The sequence below is a fragment of the Erigeron canadensis genome, chromosome 4, assembly GCF_010389155.1.
Source record: "Erigeron canadensis isolate Cc75 chromosome 4, C_canadensis_v1, whole genome shotgun sequence".
NCBI classification, from domain to species: domain Eukaryota; kingdom Viridiplantae; phylum Streptophyta; class Magnoliopsida; order Asterales; family Asteraceae; genus Erigeron; species Erigeron canadensis.
Genome location: NC_057764.1, coordinates 22,656,396 through 22,671,956, shown reverse-complemented (window position 1 = coordinate 22,671,956; position 15,561 = coordinate 22,656,396). Strand labels below are relative to the sequence as shown.

Sequence of the window (15,561 nt, the reverse complement as noted above, 5' to 3'; positions counted from 1 at the left end):
TTCACATGAAGGCATATTTATAAATTATACAAATTAATTTTATAAAATCAATTTAATGGCCTTTTCTGAAAGAAATCCATATGAGATAAGACATACCTAAACCTGTTTTGTTGACTCACTTGCAAACCCCCTATTCCATTTATATGGATTTTTGGTTTTGGTTCAACTTTTCTATGAGAATTGTGACTAAATAGTAAAAAGATCACGGAGTTATGAGCGATCAAGTGTTTGAAGGAGGTCAACTAGTTGATTGTTTTAAGCATCCTAACATAGTTGAGTGTTCATATAATGTGGTGATATTTTTATAATGGTGATTCACTATGTCTATTTGGAGTAGGTTTTAGTTAGTGTACGTGTATATGTGTCCGATATTTCATGCATGTAGGCATATAAATACGGGCTGGAAAAAGGTTAGGCATATTACGAGGTTGTGTTCATAAAATCATAAAAAAATAGATTTATTATTTGTTTCAATTATAATTTGCTTTCAATAAGGGCCTATATTTGTTTAAACGAGATAGTGTTTTGTGAAAGGGGACTATTATCTTAACATATACATTTAATTGTAATGTAATTTCATATTTCTATAAGTAAAAAAAACTTTATATTTCAATATCGTGTAGTTAGGTCACTCTAATTCATATTTGATGCAAATTATATTTGCAATGAGCCAACTAATTAGTTATTGTCTTCATTTATCATGTTACTTATGGATTATTGATATGTTAGTTATTGGAACCATATATCATAATGATGTATACACATAGGAACTGAAATGCAAATTTTTTTTTTTTTATCAATACACAACTACTTTGACAAGAGACTTTTAGCAAAACCTACAGACATCATTTTCTCAATTTATTCTAAAACTAATAGTAAGTGGAAAAAGTTAGTCTAAGACGAACCTCATTAGATTTACTTCATTACTTGATATGGACATGAATTTCCGGATAAATATATAGCCTTGAATAGCCTTGGAGCAAGTGTTGGTTAGTGTACGATTGTTAAGTATCTATACGTGTCCAATATGTAGAGGCATGTAGGCATATAAATATGGGCTGAAAAATGTTAGGCAAATGACGAGTTGTGTTTATAATATAATAATACAAAAGATTTATTTTTTTGTTACAACTAAAATTTGCTTTCAGCAAGGGCCTATAGGTGTTAAACAATGTAGTGTTTTGTAAAAAAAGACAAATATCTTATCATATACAATGTAGTTTTGATTGTAATTTAATTTATTATGTTTCTATATGCCAAAAAATATTAATATTCAAACATCTTGTAGCTTGTCACTCTAATTCATATTTGATTATCTTCGCGATAAGGCGACGATTAAGTTATTGTCTTTTTTTTTGTGTTACTTATGGATTATCGATATCTTAGTTATTAGAACCGTATTATATGATGTATACGCGTAGGAACTGAAGTGCAAAAAGTGTTCATGGATATACAACTACTTTTTGCAAAACCTAAAGACATCATTTTCTCTCTTTATTCTAGAAAGTTAGTATGGTGCAAAACACCATTTAGTAATGAAAATCGAAGAATATTTATAGCCATATATTTATCCAGTAATTCATGTCAATATCAGATAATAAAGATAGATCTAATGAGGATTGTTTTTTACTTCTTAACAGTCTTTTATCTAAAAATACTTTAAAATTTAACACCTTTAGTTTTGTTGATATTTTATTTTTGATTCCATATGAATATGTTTTTTTTTTATTATGTGCATAACTTTTTACTTGAAGTTTATATTTTTTTATTGCATGTCATTTACGATGAATTATGTAAAAAATAAAATAGCCCGGTGCAACGCACGAATTTCACCTAGTTTTGTGTATATTTTAGTTATGACGACTCTTGTAATTGGTCAAGAATTGAAATACCCAAACGTTGAAATTTCAAACACTGTATTTTTGTAAAACGAAGTTTTGTCAAACAAGTTCCATTTAAGGATAACAAAACTTAATAGTAAAGTTATTAACAATCCCATATTCACAGAGCATTTGGTAACACAAGCCTACAATGTAGCTTCATTCTAAGAAAAATATCACTGAAACCAAACTGAGTAAATAAAATTTGAATATCTAACCACTCAACTATAAATGATTGGCGATTAGTTAATTAACTTGGTTACCAAGAATACTTAATGAGGGATTGATTATTATAAAACAAATATTAAAGTAAAACAAATAATACAAGATTTTGACCCTTATGCTATAATAAAGTTTATACTATAATAAAGTTGATGTATGAAGATTCATGAAGTAGAAAGTGTATATGTTGATGCTTGATGATTTTAATGATATACGAATATAGCTACATTCTAAGGAAAACATCACTGACAGCAAAGTGAGTGATTAATAACACTCGAATATCTCACCACTTCAACTATAAATAATTGGCAATTAGTTAATTAATTAAATTGGTTACCAAGAATACTCAATGAGAGATTGGTTATGACAAAATCTTGATATATATAGAAAGAGAATGCTAATTATAGCTTTTCAAGCTATAGTGAACTCGCTATAAAGTACTATACATTGGAAATGATTTTTTAAGAACAATTATACATTAATTTGTGTTTTCTATAATTAGATGTACTGCTGATGGAATTTCTTTATGTATGTGTTTAGTGTTGTGACCACTGGCGAATGGTCCCGATATGGCTGACTAATAGATTTTACAGAAAAATCGACAAGCTTAACAAATCTACTGAGCAAGCAAATGATCATATGCGAAGGAAGTGGATGCAATTGTGGCCCAAATTATATATAGCTAAACCTTTTGATCCGTGTTGATAGTCTTTACTAATTTTAAGCTACATATTAGACCAAAATGACGTTTAATTATACTTCCCACAATCAGGAAAATTATGATGTATTGATCAATTGTGTGATGGAAGATAATCGATTTGACAAGAGCAGACATGTCTTCTCTTTATATATTTTCCGAAATTGAAATTGAAATTGGTGCTAAGGGGCTTGACAACGGATGGAATATGGGCACATTATGGATGTGACACCACCACTCAACACCGCCGCCAACGCTCCACCACGCATTGTGTTATGAAAATTAGTGGTCACACCACGCACTCGACCATCCAATTCTTGCATGCATATCGAGGTCCAACGGTTGGACTTTGAAACTTTTGAGCCGTTTTTTTTTTTCCACCTTTCCTATATATAATACACACTACATATTTTCATACACAACTCTCTAATTTTAAATACTTTACCTCCTAATACAAATCTCATTTTACCACAATATACCTTCTTCATGGCTAATAATCCAATGAATCTTCGTGATGTTAAAATGGCGATCCAAGTCTACCTGAATTACGACTCCAGACACCGCACTTGAGTAAACAACGTCATTCAGAGTGTGTCTGAAAAGAAGGCGGCTTACCAAGCGCAGATCGACCGATTGACGGCTCCCAATCGGGTTCTTAACCGCAACGAAAGTGAGTATCTCGTGTATCTTCGTCAGAAGATGGATTGGTTGAATCAAGTTATTTTTCAGCTTACCACTGCCTCTACGACTTTGACATCCACGCTAGACCACGGGGTGTTCTGGCAAGGCAGTGTCAATGAGGGTGAAGATGTACCTTACTACTCTGACCTGGGGGAAGAGTACGTATCTCCTCCACCTGGCGACGTTGTTGGGACACCTGAACCATATCGCTACATTCATCGTAACGACGGTGATAGTAATGTGGACTCGGACTATTCCGAGTGTTAGTATTTATGTATTTTAAAATTAGTATGTTAGTTATGTTTTTATTTATTATGTAATGTTCGTAATGTTTTTTAAGTACTCGTATTATGTATGTTTTATTTTTATTTATTATGTAATGTTTTTAATTTAATGAAAATTGAATGTTTAAATAAAATGAAAATTGTAAAATGAGTGGTGAAATGAGTAATGAGTGGTGGAGTTGATGTGGCATAATATGATTAGTTAAAAGTGTGTGGTGAAAAAGTTATTGAATAAAAGATGGTCGACAATTTGATTTCAATGAACTTTCCAAAAAAAGTAACAGAATAAGTATTTAAGTTTAACAGCCAAGGTTTCTTTAATCGTTAAGAAGAGGTGTTTGAAATTGCTTTTCTAAAATGGATTTTGGGTTTTTAGGAAAATGATTAATCAACCTAACTCATATGCCTAAAAATCAACCTAAAACCTTAAAAATTTGACATGTGAATTACACTACTTCTCTTTCCTAATCTTGCCCCCTGATTTTTTCACATGTCATCATCTTACTATTAGGCATATCTTTAAGCACACCAATTAGGTTGATTTATCATTATCCTTTTTTAAAACTAAATTTGGAAAAAACACGTGCCTGTTTTTTCAAACTGTGCTTCAACTAAACAATTCGTTTTGATTGTGGTTTTGCAAACACAATATTAATAAAAGTGTTCAAAAGTCAACACAAAATGGATTACATTGTGCCTGTTGGTGTATTTTTATATCTACATAGCTTTTAGGTAAAATCATTGAACCTGAACAGTGTATATTTTGACTTCGTAAATGTTCAAGATACGATTTTAGGAAGTCTAAGGGATCAACTCATCACGTGAAATGACTCTGGTGTTGATTTAGGATGCGACAATTTATTGAATTTCACTTATTTAAACATAGCTTAGATTTAGGTTTAGAGATATCCTTCGCGCAGGACTGCTGGGTAAGATCAAATTGGGATAGAGTATTCTTTTGGTTAAAAGTTCTACCATCGTTTGCTGAGAATCTCCGCTTTGTTTCTGGGTAAACGAATATGGGTAACGTTTCACCCAATTAAGTTTGATTGCTTCAACACTGTTACTTTCTTGACGGTCGTTGGAATCCTAAAATCTTAAGGTCTTTTTGTTGGACTTTGAGTCACTAGGATCAAGTTAATCTAGCTTGGGGCAGTGAATTGCATAACCTGTTTCATCGTGTATCATCATCCCTATCCTATGTAGACTTCAATTATATTTTTGTATCCCTCCCCAAAGCATCATCGCTTACGGTTTCCAAGCTTTAATGACAATTCCTACTGATAAAAAACACGACGAATATTGGAGTGTTAAAGGGCCTTGACAAAATCCTAACCAATTTACTTAAGGGTCAACCCTGATCTCAGACCCTGAACCGAATTTCCATTGTACGACTGAAAAAGGAAAATCTAGTTGACGACTCACATGCACCACCTAATGCTTCGTTGATTAGCAATAAAATAAGAGGACACAACGCTGAAACATACAATGTGACCCCAACTTTATTAGTTCAGTTCTACCAGGGACTATGATTAACTGGATGAAACAAGATCGTATCATAGAAATTTTGATATCAAGTACAATGTAGTCTTTTCATAATAAGGTCTTTCAACGTAAAAACTTTTTGTAGAAAATATCTTTAGAACATTTAAGTTAACTAGTTGTTAAATAGTTAATTCCATCCAGCAAAAGTTCTTACAAGTAGAATCAACAAATCACCATGAAGACACATCCTAAACCTTGACCATGGATATTAACTCAAATGGCTATTAAACAATGAAGGGTCGAATCTATAGCAATCTCAAATTGTTAGGAAAGCACAACTTTCAAAAGAAAAGGGAAATCAGAAAGATATTCGGTTTAGGGGACCAAAATATTTTTTGACCCAACAAGTTGAAAGCAACTAAATATTCTGGGACATATCACTTTGACTCTTTGAGTAAGTGGATACTTTAAAAATTACTTGAAATTCTGTCACAGTATGTCTCCAAAACATAGACATAACTTTTTTTTTGAATCGGTGATTCTTTGCCAGGTATACGAGACGCTATCAATACTTCCATTAATACCCATGTCGAAAACCACTAACATAAAACACTGTATAAACTTGGACAATGAAGACAAATGAAACAAGGAATTATAGAAGAAAAAACATACATGAATTATTTGTAGGTCAACATTGTTTATGAGCATGAGCATTGTAGGTATCAAACCGTATTTACAGTATCACTGAGTGCACGAAGAATGCATCCAAGACCTGCTCTCTGTGTTAATTTCTCATGAATCCGTAGGCATTGGTCACATGTGGGGCGATCACCGGTAGATAATCCTCTATACAAGTACCTGTCAGAATTAACAAAAACACATGCTCATATTTTATGTGACAGAACTCATTTCAGGTTGATTGACTAACATTTTCATTTCATCAATCTCAATTACAAAAACAAAGAGGGTCGTCAGGTCCACAAATCGTATAACAGATAATGCCATAATGGAAGAACGAATTGAAAGAAGAAAGGAGGGACTAACTTCATGAGAATGTCATAGTACTCAGGGTCCAAAGATGAGAACATTAAATCCACATCTTTTATTGCCATTAACGCTCTATGCACCACGATCCAATTTGCAGACTACACACAAATATCAGGAAGCGTTAAAAACAACCATCACATTGATGTTCTAACCTTACAAAATGTATCACAATCAAAAGGAAAAAATAATCATATATGCAATTTATGTGGAGCAACGTTTTTGTTCACAGCCACGAAAAATTGACGTAATCGCAATACATAAATTATAACACAGATTACTAAATTAAAATAAAGGTTATTTCAACATATGAAAGCCGCAACTTTCATAGGCCGGATAATTATGTTAACCTTATGCAAAGTTGCAGACTTATTCATGATCCTAGTTAGGGTGCATTGTGCATATCCAATGCAACTGGCAACGGACAGATGCATATAACCTTTTATCATTAATCCAACAGTAAAAAATCATTTTTTGTTTGACATATTTGTATACCTTCGACATTCGTGAACCACCACTTTACATTTCAGAAGTGAATAACTTCCCATGAATGAAATGTGTTAAAAAAAAAAAAAAAAGTAGCTCTGAACTGCTTAAGAAACTACGTTTTTCTGTTATACGAAAACGCACCGAAAAACAGAATAACTAACCTATATGCGATCCGTCTTAGTTAGTTAGGCTATATTAACTAAAAGTGAGAAAATCACATACAAATTCCATCATAAATTAATTAAAATCAAGAATAAATTTCACACACACAGAAAAATAACAAATAAATAAAATATATACAAAAATTAAAAATTAAAAAAAAAAAACCTTGCAACGCTCATCTCTGGTTTTAGGAGGAGATCCTTCAAGGGCAGTTTTAAGGGCTTCAACAGGTTTGTACCTAAAATTAATTAAAATCCAATCCAATTGTTAGGGTTTTTATTTAATTAAATTGGGAAATAAAATGAAATGAAAAGAAATAAATGAAGAAGGGACTGACTGTTTGAGTAAGGCTTCGATTTTGCGAGATTTATGTTCGATCCTTGAGATTATGGCTTCTGCGTTGTCTGCTTCTACATGCTCACCCATTTCTGTATGTATATCTATATCTATATATCTATATATCTATATTTTATTTCCCCCCAAATCTATACTTTCCTCCCCTCATACAGTCTTCATAAGTTCGAGTGTTTTGAGAGAGACAATTTTATTTTTTTAAAAAATAATTAATCTTTTTAAACATGCCCAAAAACTCTACAAATATGACATGGAGTAATTTTAGACTTTATTTAAAAAAACAAATTAAGGTTAATAAATTAAAAAGATATATTAATTTTTAAGAAATTTTTAATGAGACTTTTGTCCGCACAATGTGGTGACGATACTGGTAGTGATGGCGGAGGTGGTGGTGGTGGGGATGGCAGTGGGATGGTCATGGAGCGACGATGGTGGTTAATGTAAAAGTAATTTATGATAAAGGTGGTATTGTAGTTATTTTGAGTGTTGGGGGATCTATACTGTAAATTATTTCATTAAAGGTATTATAGGTATCTTAGATGAATGTGTTTAAATTAGTGATTAAATAAGAATGATATTTTTGGTTTTTCAAAAACAGAAAGTCTAAGGAAAAAAAGGTTTGTTTGTTTTATTAGATAGTGTAAATATAGATATAGAAGTATAGATATAGATGATTACGACATTTCAAAATTATTTTAAATTTTGATGTATAGTAAAATTAAAAGTAAAATATGTAAATATGGTTGGTACATGCGATAACGGAGGATGGTGACCGGATCTGAATGTGTAACACACGAGTATATATAAATTGTGTTTTTGTTTTGTTAATAAAATATCTAATGATGAAATGGATTAAGACGTATGAATAATACTAGAATTATACATATGCAATGTATGAACGTGAATCATTTTTCCATCGTCTAAAAATAATAGATTCAAATTGAATAATTGCGACTAAGGTTGATAACATTTTGCTTTGTCAACCATCAGATTTGGCTCGTGGAGTTGTGATGGTGTAAAAGTAGTTGCAATCTATATATTTTGCTATTAAAATAGGTATTGTGTTTTAAGTTTTAATTACAAAATAATTAATTAACCTACCAACAAGGAGTTAGTCTAGTGGTGAAAAAAACATTTGGTAACCTTAAGGTTTCAGGTTCGAGATTATGATGAAGATATTGTACCATGGCTAGTTAGGGCTAGGATTCCCCATTATCCCTTCTTTTTTTTTTATTAATCAACGTTGATTTGTTGTATATTAATGAACTTACCCATATACGTCATTGTTTACTCAAAGGATTAGTAATTGTGGTGGCTGGTTTTTAGTGAAGCTAATGCATTTTAATCGTATAGTGTATTTGTCATGTTGGAGTCTTATTTACTACTGTAATTAACAAGTCATTAAACTTTTACTGATTTTGATAGTTACTTTGCAAAAAGAAAAAAGAGATGTATTGATTCATGATGTAGGATTAAAGATAGTGGAAACTATGTATCTAACCCAAGAGAATATGTGCTTTCCTGAGTGCATACGTTAGAAAATTGTATCAATCTATATATATGGTTAAAGAATATTCTTCAATTAAAGTAAAAGCAAAACTAAAGTGATAGTTTAATCAATTAAGAGAATTTAGGAACTTAACAGATAAAGCAAAAGATATTGTAACGGATTTCGCGAAACAACTCAGAAAGTAGAAAAGAATCATCAATATAAGGCCATGTAGAGAGGTAATTTTGCAGAATGAACTAAAAGAAGATGAGATTATGGGCAATCTTTTATCTCAGATTTGTGGTTTTGTTGCAGCAAAACACCCACCTGCCACAGCATCAATAAACCGGTCGTTGTCTCAACAAGCATCAATGTTTAGTCGAAAAGGTTCAAGCGTAAAGTCTTCAAAATCCAAAAAAGCCTTCAAGAACAAGTATGGATACATCCCAGACAACTATTCTTCTCTAGAACAGGTTCAGTCTAGCTCCCAAAAATATGACCCATAATTAATCATTGTTTTAAAGTACTATTAGACTTATAAATTCTATCAATGCGCCTTTTCACAAAACTGCAGTATTCTAATAGAAAATACTGGCAGAAAGGTGTGATGTATAGACAAACGTAACCAATCTCACTTTCACGATGTATGAGAGGGGTAAGATTAGACAGTATAATCACCCTATGGTAGATAGGTACCTTCCAGAAGGACCTCTGGTCATTTTGTAGGGACTAGGGAGTGAGGATCTGTATCTAAAGGCAGAGGGTTTTCCATTGAATGCAACCCTGTTTGTTCCTTGAACCAAAAGTTAGAAGTCCTTAAATAAATGGAGATTGCTTAAAAACTTGGATATGTTATATAAAACCTCTACGTTTTCTTATACATTGTGATATTTAAAAGAAAAAAACCATTAAATTGTCATGGCACATTTTTTTACTTGAATGTTGATAGTTCTTTACATGTTAGAGGTAGGAATCATGTATCCGCCAAAAACTTGGTAGAAAAACAATTGAATTTTACAGTACTGATTAGGCATAGATAAGTTCTCATTGTGTTTAACTAATGATATATGAGAGACGTATCGGTTTGGGATTTCATTTGCAGGTTACACAGGCACTTAGAAATTCTGGATTGGAGTCTTCTAACCTTATTCTTGGAATAGATTTTACCAAGAGTAACGAATGGACAGGTTTGTTGTCTTCAGGCTATTTTAATAGTTTGCTAGTTAAGTTGCTTTGTATTTCCATTATACTTATTACCATAATTATGCTAATATATAAAGTCAAGAAATATAGAAAAGAAGGAATATTAGTGAATGCTGCAGATATATGCACATTGATGAATCGCATATGTTTCTGTGTTTTTTCCCCATTGTGCAATTATCATTATCTGTGTAGTTACCAAATCTTACAAATTCTTTGGTTCTGTCTAACATAGGTAAAGAGTCGTTCAATAATCAAAGCCTTCATGCCATTGGTGATCAACCAAACCCATACGAGAAGGCCATATCCATTATAGGAGCGACTCTTGCTCCTTTTGATGATGATAACTTGATTCCTTGTTTTGGATTTGGAGATGGTAGGTTTTCGACACAAACACAAAACTTTAAACGTTTTCTTGCCAGCCATTTAGATAACTTTACTCTTACCGTAGTTACGACACATGACCAAGAAGTATTTAACTTTCACGACGATGGTTCTCCTTGCCACGGATTTGAAGAAGTCTTAAATTGCTATAAGAGGGTTGTCGCAGGCGTACAATTGGCTGGTATGTGTATAATGTTTTGATATATAAGGTAAAACAGACTACTTATATGAATAGCTAACTGTTAAACCTTTTTTTTTTTTTTTTTAATTTTTAATTGAAGGGCCAACCTCTTTTGCACCTGTTGTTGAGGCTGCTATTAATATAGTAGAGAAAAGCGGAGGTCAATTCCATATTCTTGTTATCATAGCAGATGGCCAGGTCAGTTTATAAAGTTACCTCACTCTCTTACTACATGAAAACTAATTGACTCCAATTGCTAGTGTGTTGCCCTCTTCAAGAGCTTGGAATACCTTACTAACATCCACTTTTAGCAAAACACATACTTCTTGACAAAATTAAACATGATTCACGAACTCAACTATTTGAGTTGCATGAAGTAGTAGTGATGGAAATTCTTTGTGAATGAAGGTTACAAGGGGCATGGATACTAGCGATGGAGAGCTTAGTTCACAGGAACAGAAAACAATTACCTCAATTGTTGAAGCAAGGTATTGCCTTACTTGACGATCAAATTTCTCATAGTTATACTAAAACGTCAAAATGCATTGATATTTTTACTTCCCCTTTAGTGGTGGATATCTCCATTGCAGTAGTCATTGTTTTTAATGTTTAAGTTTAATTAGGAAATAGTATCACTAGAACAGATCAGTCAAAGCTATAAGAGTCATGATGGTTTAATGTAATTCTATAATTCGTGTTCACCATTCTAGGTCAGTATTTGTTTCGGTTTGCAGAAAATTAGGTTTGTCCCAGCGATTATAGTTCATTATAGACATTTATATTAGAGAACAATTTAACTAAAATAATTTCTGTTGAGTTATTTATTCAAAGGTTTCTGCCAGAAGTCAAAAAACGTTGACTCATAGTTCTTAGATATGGTTCTGCAATTCGAGTTTGAAATCTACTTCTGTCGCAGAAAAGAGTCATTTTCACTTAAAATCTATACCAATTGATCATAGATAAATCGGTACCCCCATTCGCAAAACACATGGGCCACAGGAGTGACTTTGTTGCCTCCGCGTTTCCCCAATGTGCCAAGGGAGTTGCATAGAGTCATGCTTGGTGATGGACAATGGTTGTTTGTCAAGATGACCCAGGGTCAAGGGTATCCCCACAAATTTCCACCTTTATGTCAAGATTTAACATCTATTTAACACACATTTAAGAGGCTAACAAATTAAAAGGCAAATCTAATTATTTAGTCAAGGTTATTAAAGTTTCAGATGGGGCGGACAAATTCTTACTGCATTTGTTTTTACACTTCTAGTCTACTAGTTGCCGAAAGAAAAAGACCCTTTGTGTTATTTAAGCAGTCAATCTATTTCAATAAGGGTCGTTCTGCGAAGTGCAAACAATCCTTCAATTATATAACTCTAACTATCCAGAAAATAACATAACTGTAATCAATGGAAAAAGGAAATAGATCTTAAGCTTACTTTTCATTCTTCCAGCTGAAGAAACATTCTTGTTTCATGACTTCAAATCACAATTTTAAAGTACTTAGAATTTACATTATCTAAATGTCTTCAAATTTCTCCAACTAACATCATAATCATGTATAGCTACATAAAGCAATAGCTTCTTGATTTGAATCTTTACCCTTTGTAAGCAGTTTGTATCCTCTCGTAATTATCCTTGTTGGCGTTGGAGATGGTCCCTGGGCTGACATGAAAAGGTTCGATGACAAACTTCCTGCTCGTGAATTTGATAACTTTCAGGTAGGAAAATATCCTACACGATTGGCTCAAACTCATTCATAATCAACTGTTTTTTCATAAATTTTATCATTTTCAATCACAGGTTTATTCGTTGGAAGTTATTACAATATATAGTTTTTTTATAATACTTAAATCTTGTAATTGTAACTAGTTCGTGAAAAACTTCAAGCATTCTTAATGACTTTGAAGAATACGTCAATCGCTTCTAACCAGAAAATACAAACCACTTATGGCTCTTTGGACTTTTTAACTGCAGTTTGTTAACTTTACTGGTATCATGTCCACGGAGCTAAGCCCAACTCGCAAAGAAGCAGCTTTTGCACTTGCTGCCCTTATGGAGATCCCAACACAATATGAGGCTGTTCATGAACTTGGCTTACTTGGGTAAGTACATACTTGGGCAGATTAACAAATCCATGAACAGAAGGGAGAACTTAATATGTCAAGAAGTTTTAGTAGTATATATGACTTTTCAATTAACAATCATTTAAACTTTTGCACTGACAAAATCAGACAAACGACCGGAAATGCAAAGAGAATAAATCCACGGCCACCTCCTCGTCCAAGAGGTCGAGCTCATGTTCCTCATGTAAACAGCACATCAGCTACACAAGATGATGATTACAAGGTTCTAATCCTCTCAACACTGAAATGCTTATGTTGAAACTTGATGTCAAAAGTCAGTTGAAATCTGAGTTCAAAAGTCAAATGGACTATTTCTCAATATAGGTCTTTTGAACAAGAAATTCAAACATCTTTTCCAACATGAAATTAGCCTACAACCAGTTGTTTGATGCGAAACCTTATGCACATATCGGAGATATAGGGAAAAGTGAGTATGAGATTGTTTCCCATCTAAGCTTAGACGGGGAACCCCTCACATAAAAATATTTTATTATTTGTTTGAATTTAAAACAAATACATGGCCCCCGTGATTTTCATAATTATAAAAACCAAATGTGAGGGGTTCCCCATCTAAGTTTAGATGGGGGACAACCCCATACTCACTTCCCCCATATATATATATATATATATATATGAAAAGTGAATATAAGGCTGTCCGGCACCTAAGGTTAGGTATGGAACCTCTTACATACTAATTTTTTAATATTTGGTGAATTTTAATTAAATCACATGTCCCCCATGATTTTCATAGATTAAAAAAAACAATATGTGAGTAGTTAAGCTTAGGTATGGAACGTACACTCACATAATGTTTTTTTTAATCCATAAAAATCATGGAGGCCCATGCATTTATTCATTGAACAAGAAATAATAAAATATTAGTATGTGAGGGGTTCCACACCTAAGCTTAGGTGTTGGACAACTTTATATTCCCTTACATTAATACTTGTTTTATTTTACCTAAAACCTATATATATAACCCATACAAACATTAATTTTAGCTCAGAATAAATCCCTCGAGTCAAATTTAGACATATGTTTGACCTCGAAAGTCAAAATAAACAACAGGGTTAACTTTTGGTATGTTTCATCAAATTGACTGTTATCTTTTTGTTGCTTCCTTGTTGAAGATCTGCCCAATCTGTCTAACAAATGAAAAGGATATGGCCTTCGGATGTGGACATGTGGTAAGTCGCATTGGTATCTTTAACTTTTAATGCACAATTCACTACAAAAACCTCTTTTGTCGCTAACAGCATGCCACAGAAATTATATAAGAAATCTGATACATGAGATGATTGGTGATCCAAATCTTTTGTTCAAAACGGTCACAAAAATTGTCTTGACATTCTTTATGTGCAGTAATACATAGCACGGAAATTCTTATTGTCACTAAGATTTATTGTTGATGAGCATGCACATTTAAAAATGGTTTTTTTTTATATGAAGCTTTGTATTTTATGTACGTCATTTATTAGTATATTATTATTATTATTATTATTATTATTATTATTTTTGCAACAGGCTTGTAGAGAATGCGGATCAAGATTGAGTCGTTGTCATATATGTCGCCAAGTAATAAGCAATCGAATCAGGCTTTATACAGGGTGACACGCCTATAGTGACCATCCATTTAGCATCGTATACCTAAGTAGCTTATAATAAATCTAATGATTTCTGAAAGAAAATACCAAAAATACTGGATATGGTGGGTTTATCATCTGAAAAGGATAAATCGCTATTGTAATTGTCTACCAGATCACATTTTATATATCCATTAGCCGTGTAAATATAATTAGCATTCATAATTAATGTTTGTGTAGTACATTTATAGTTGGAAGTTAGGTATTAAAGAAGAATGTAGCAATTGAGCCGTTCAGCTTATGAAATAAAAAATAAGCCTAAAGAAACTACTTGAGTACTTGGTATGAATGTGATTCGCACTCCATGTCATGATTTATAACTTTAAGAGAAGAACTAGCAGATATGCCTACTAAGACATAAAACATATTAGGGGCGACAATCGTATCATATTCCGGTTCATTGGTTGTAAACAGGTTTCAAAGGTAAACCTCAACCCAATCCATATATTAAGCATGTTGACCCAAACTCACTTAGCCTCAATTCAAACCTGCTTATTTTGTGTCATGCCTAAATGCTTAGAAAAAAATAATCGTGGCTAACACTTTCACTCGTTGGCAAGAACAACTTAATGTTTTCTAACTACCAATACTTATTTCACGTGACTAACACTTTCATGAATTATTATACGTCGTCATTGTATTAACGGATTATTGTACGTCTTTATATATTACATATAGTGACATCTATATCTATATTCAAGGACGGAGGCAGGGATTTTCTTAAAGGGGGGCAAAAAAAAGTCGTATACGGTATATCATACTAATTATAGTATTTATTTTATTTATACTTATTCTCATGCTAATTTTCCTACACAACCACTGTTAATTTTTTTATTTATATGATTATAATTATAATAAAAATGCACATGTTCCTATAAATTACGTGTACCAACTTCCAAAGCCCTTAATTTATGGTGTCAAACAGCTATAAATTGATGTAAATATACAGTTTCCATTTTATGGTGTGTTTAAAGTTCACATATGCAATAAAAGATATCAAAATTGGGGTGGGGCCGTTGTCCCCAAGGCCCCTATGCTAAATCCGTACCTGTCTATATTTATATACTATTTAATAAAACAAATCAATTTTTTTGCATTAAACTTTATGTCTTTAAAAAGTCTAAAATACTTTCTCTTTTATTCACTAATTTTAACATCTTTACCTAATATACCTATAATACCTTTAATGAAATAATTTACAATATAGATCTCTCAACCCTTAAAGTAACTAAACTACCACCTT

At 32.4% G+C, this 15,561-nt stretch overlaps 2 protein-coding genes across 3 annotated transcripts; one reads left to right on the top strand and one right to left on the bottom strand.

Annotated features, from left to right (window-relative positions):
• Positions 1–5,879: 5,879 nt before the first annotated feature.
• LOC122597814 (actin-related protein 2/3 complex subunit 5A) lies at positions 5,880–7,472 on the bottom strand. Its single transcript, XM_043770392.1, has 4 exons — positions 7,282–7,472; positions 7,110–7,182; positions 6,294–6,394; positions 5,880–6,107 (listed from the first exon to the last, which is right to left on the bottom strand). Exons 1-4 carry the CDS (start codon positions 7,368–7,370, stop codon positions 5,972–5,974), a joined length of 399 nt encoding a protein of 132 aa, XP_043626327.1. The 5' UTR covers positions 7,371–7,472; the 3' UTR covers positions 5,880–5,971.
• Positions 7,473–8,923: 1,451 nt separating this feature from the next.
• On the top strand, positions 8,924–14,487 carry LOC122596009 (E3 ubiquitin-protein ligase RGLG4). Of its 2 annotated transcripts, XM_043768506.1 has the most exons (12): positions 8,924–9,026; positions 9,103–9,260; positions 9,890–9,974; positions 10,223–10,363; positions 10,439–10,552; positions 10,653–10,750; positions 10,961–11,040; positions 12,165–12,270; positions 12,527–12,654; positions 12,784–12,898; positions 13,806–13,862; positions 14,200–14,487. In XM_043768506.1, exons 2-12 carry the CDS (start codon positions 9,159–9,161, stop codon positions 14,284–14,286), a joined length of 1,113 nt encoding a protein of 370 aa, XP_043624441.1. In that variant the 5' UTR covers positions 8,924–9,026; positions 9,103–9,158; the 3' UTR covers positions 14,287–14,487. The 2 variants fall into 2 exon arrangements, with proteins under 2 accessions (XP_043624441.1, XP_043624440.1); XM_043768505.1 differs by lacking the exon at positions 8,924–9,026 and having other exon boundaries at positions 9,051–9,260.
• The last annotated feature ends 1,074 nt before the right edge of the window (positions 14,488–15,561 follow it).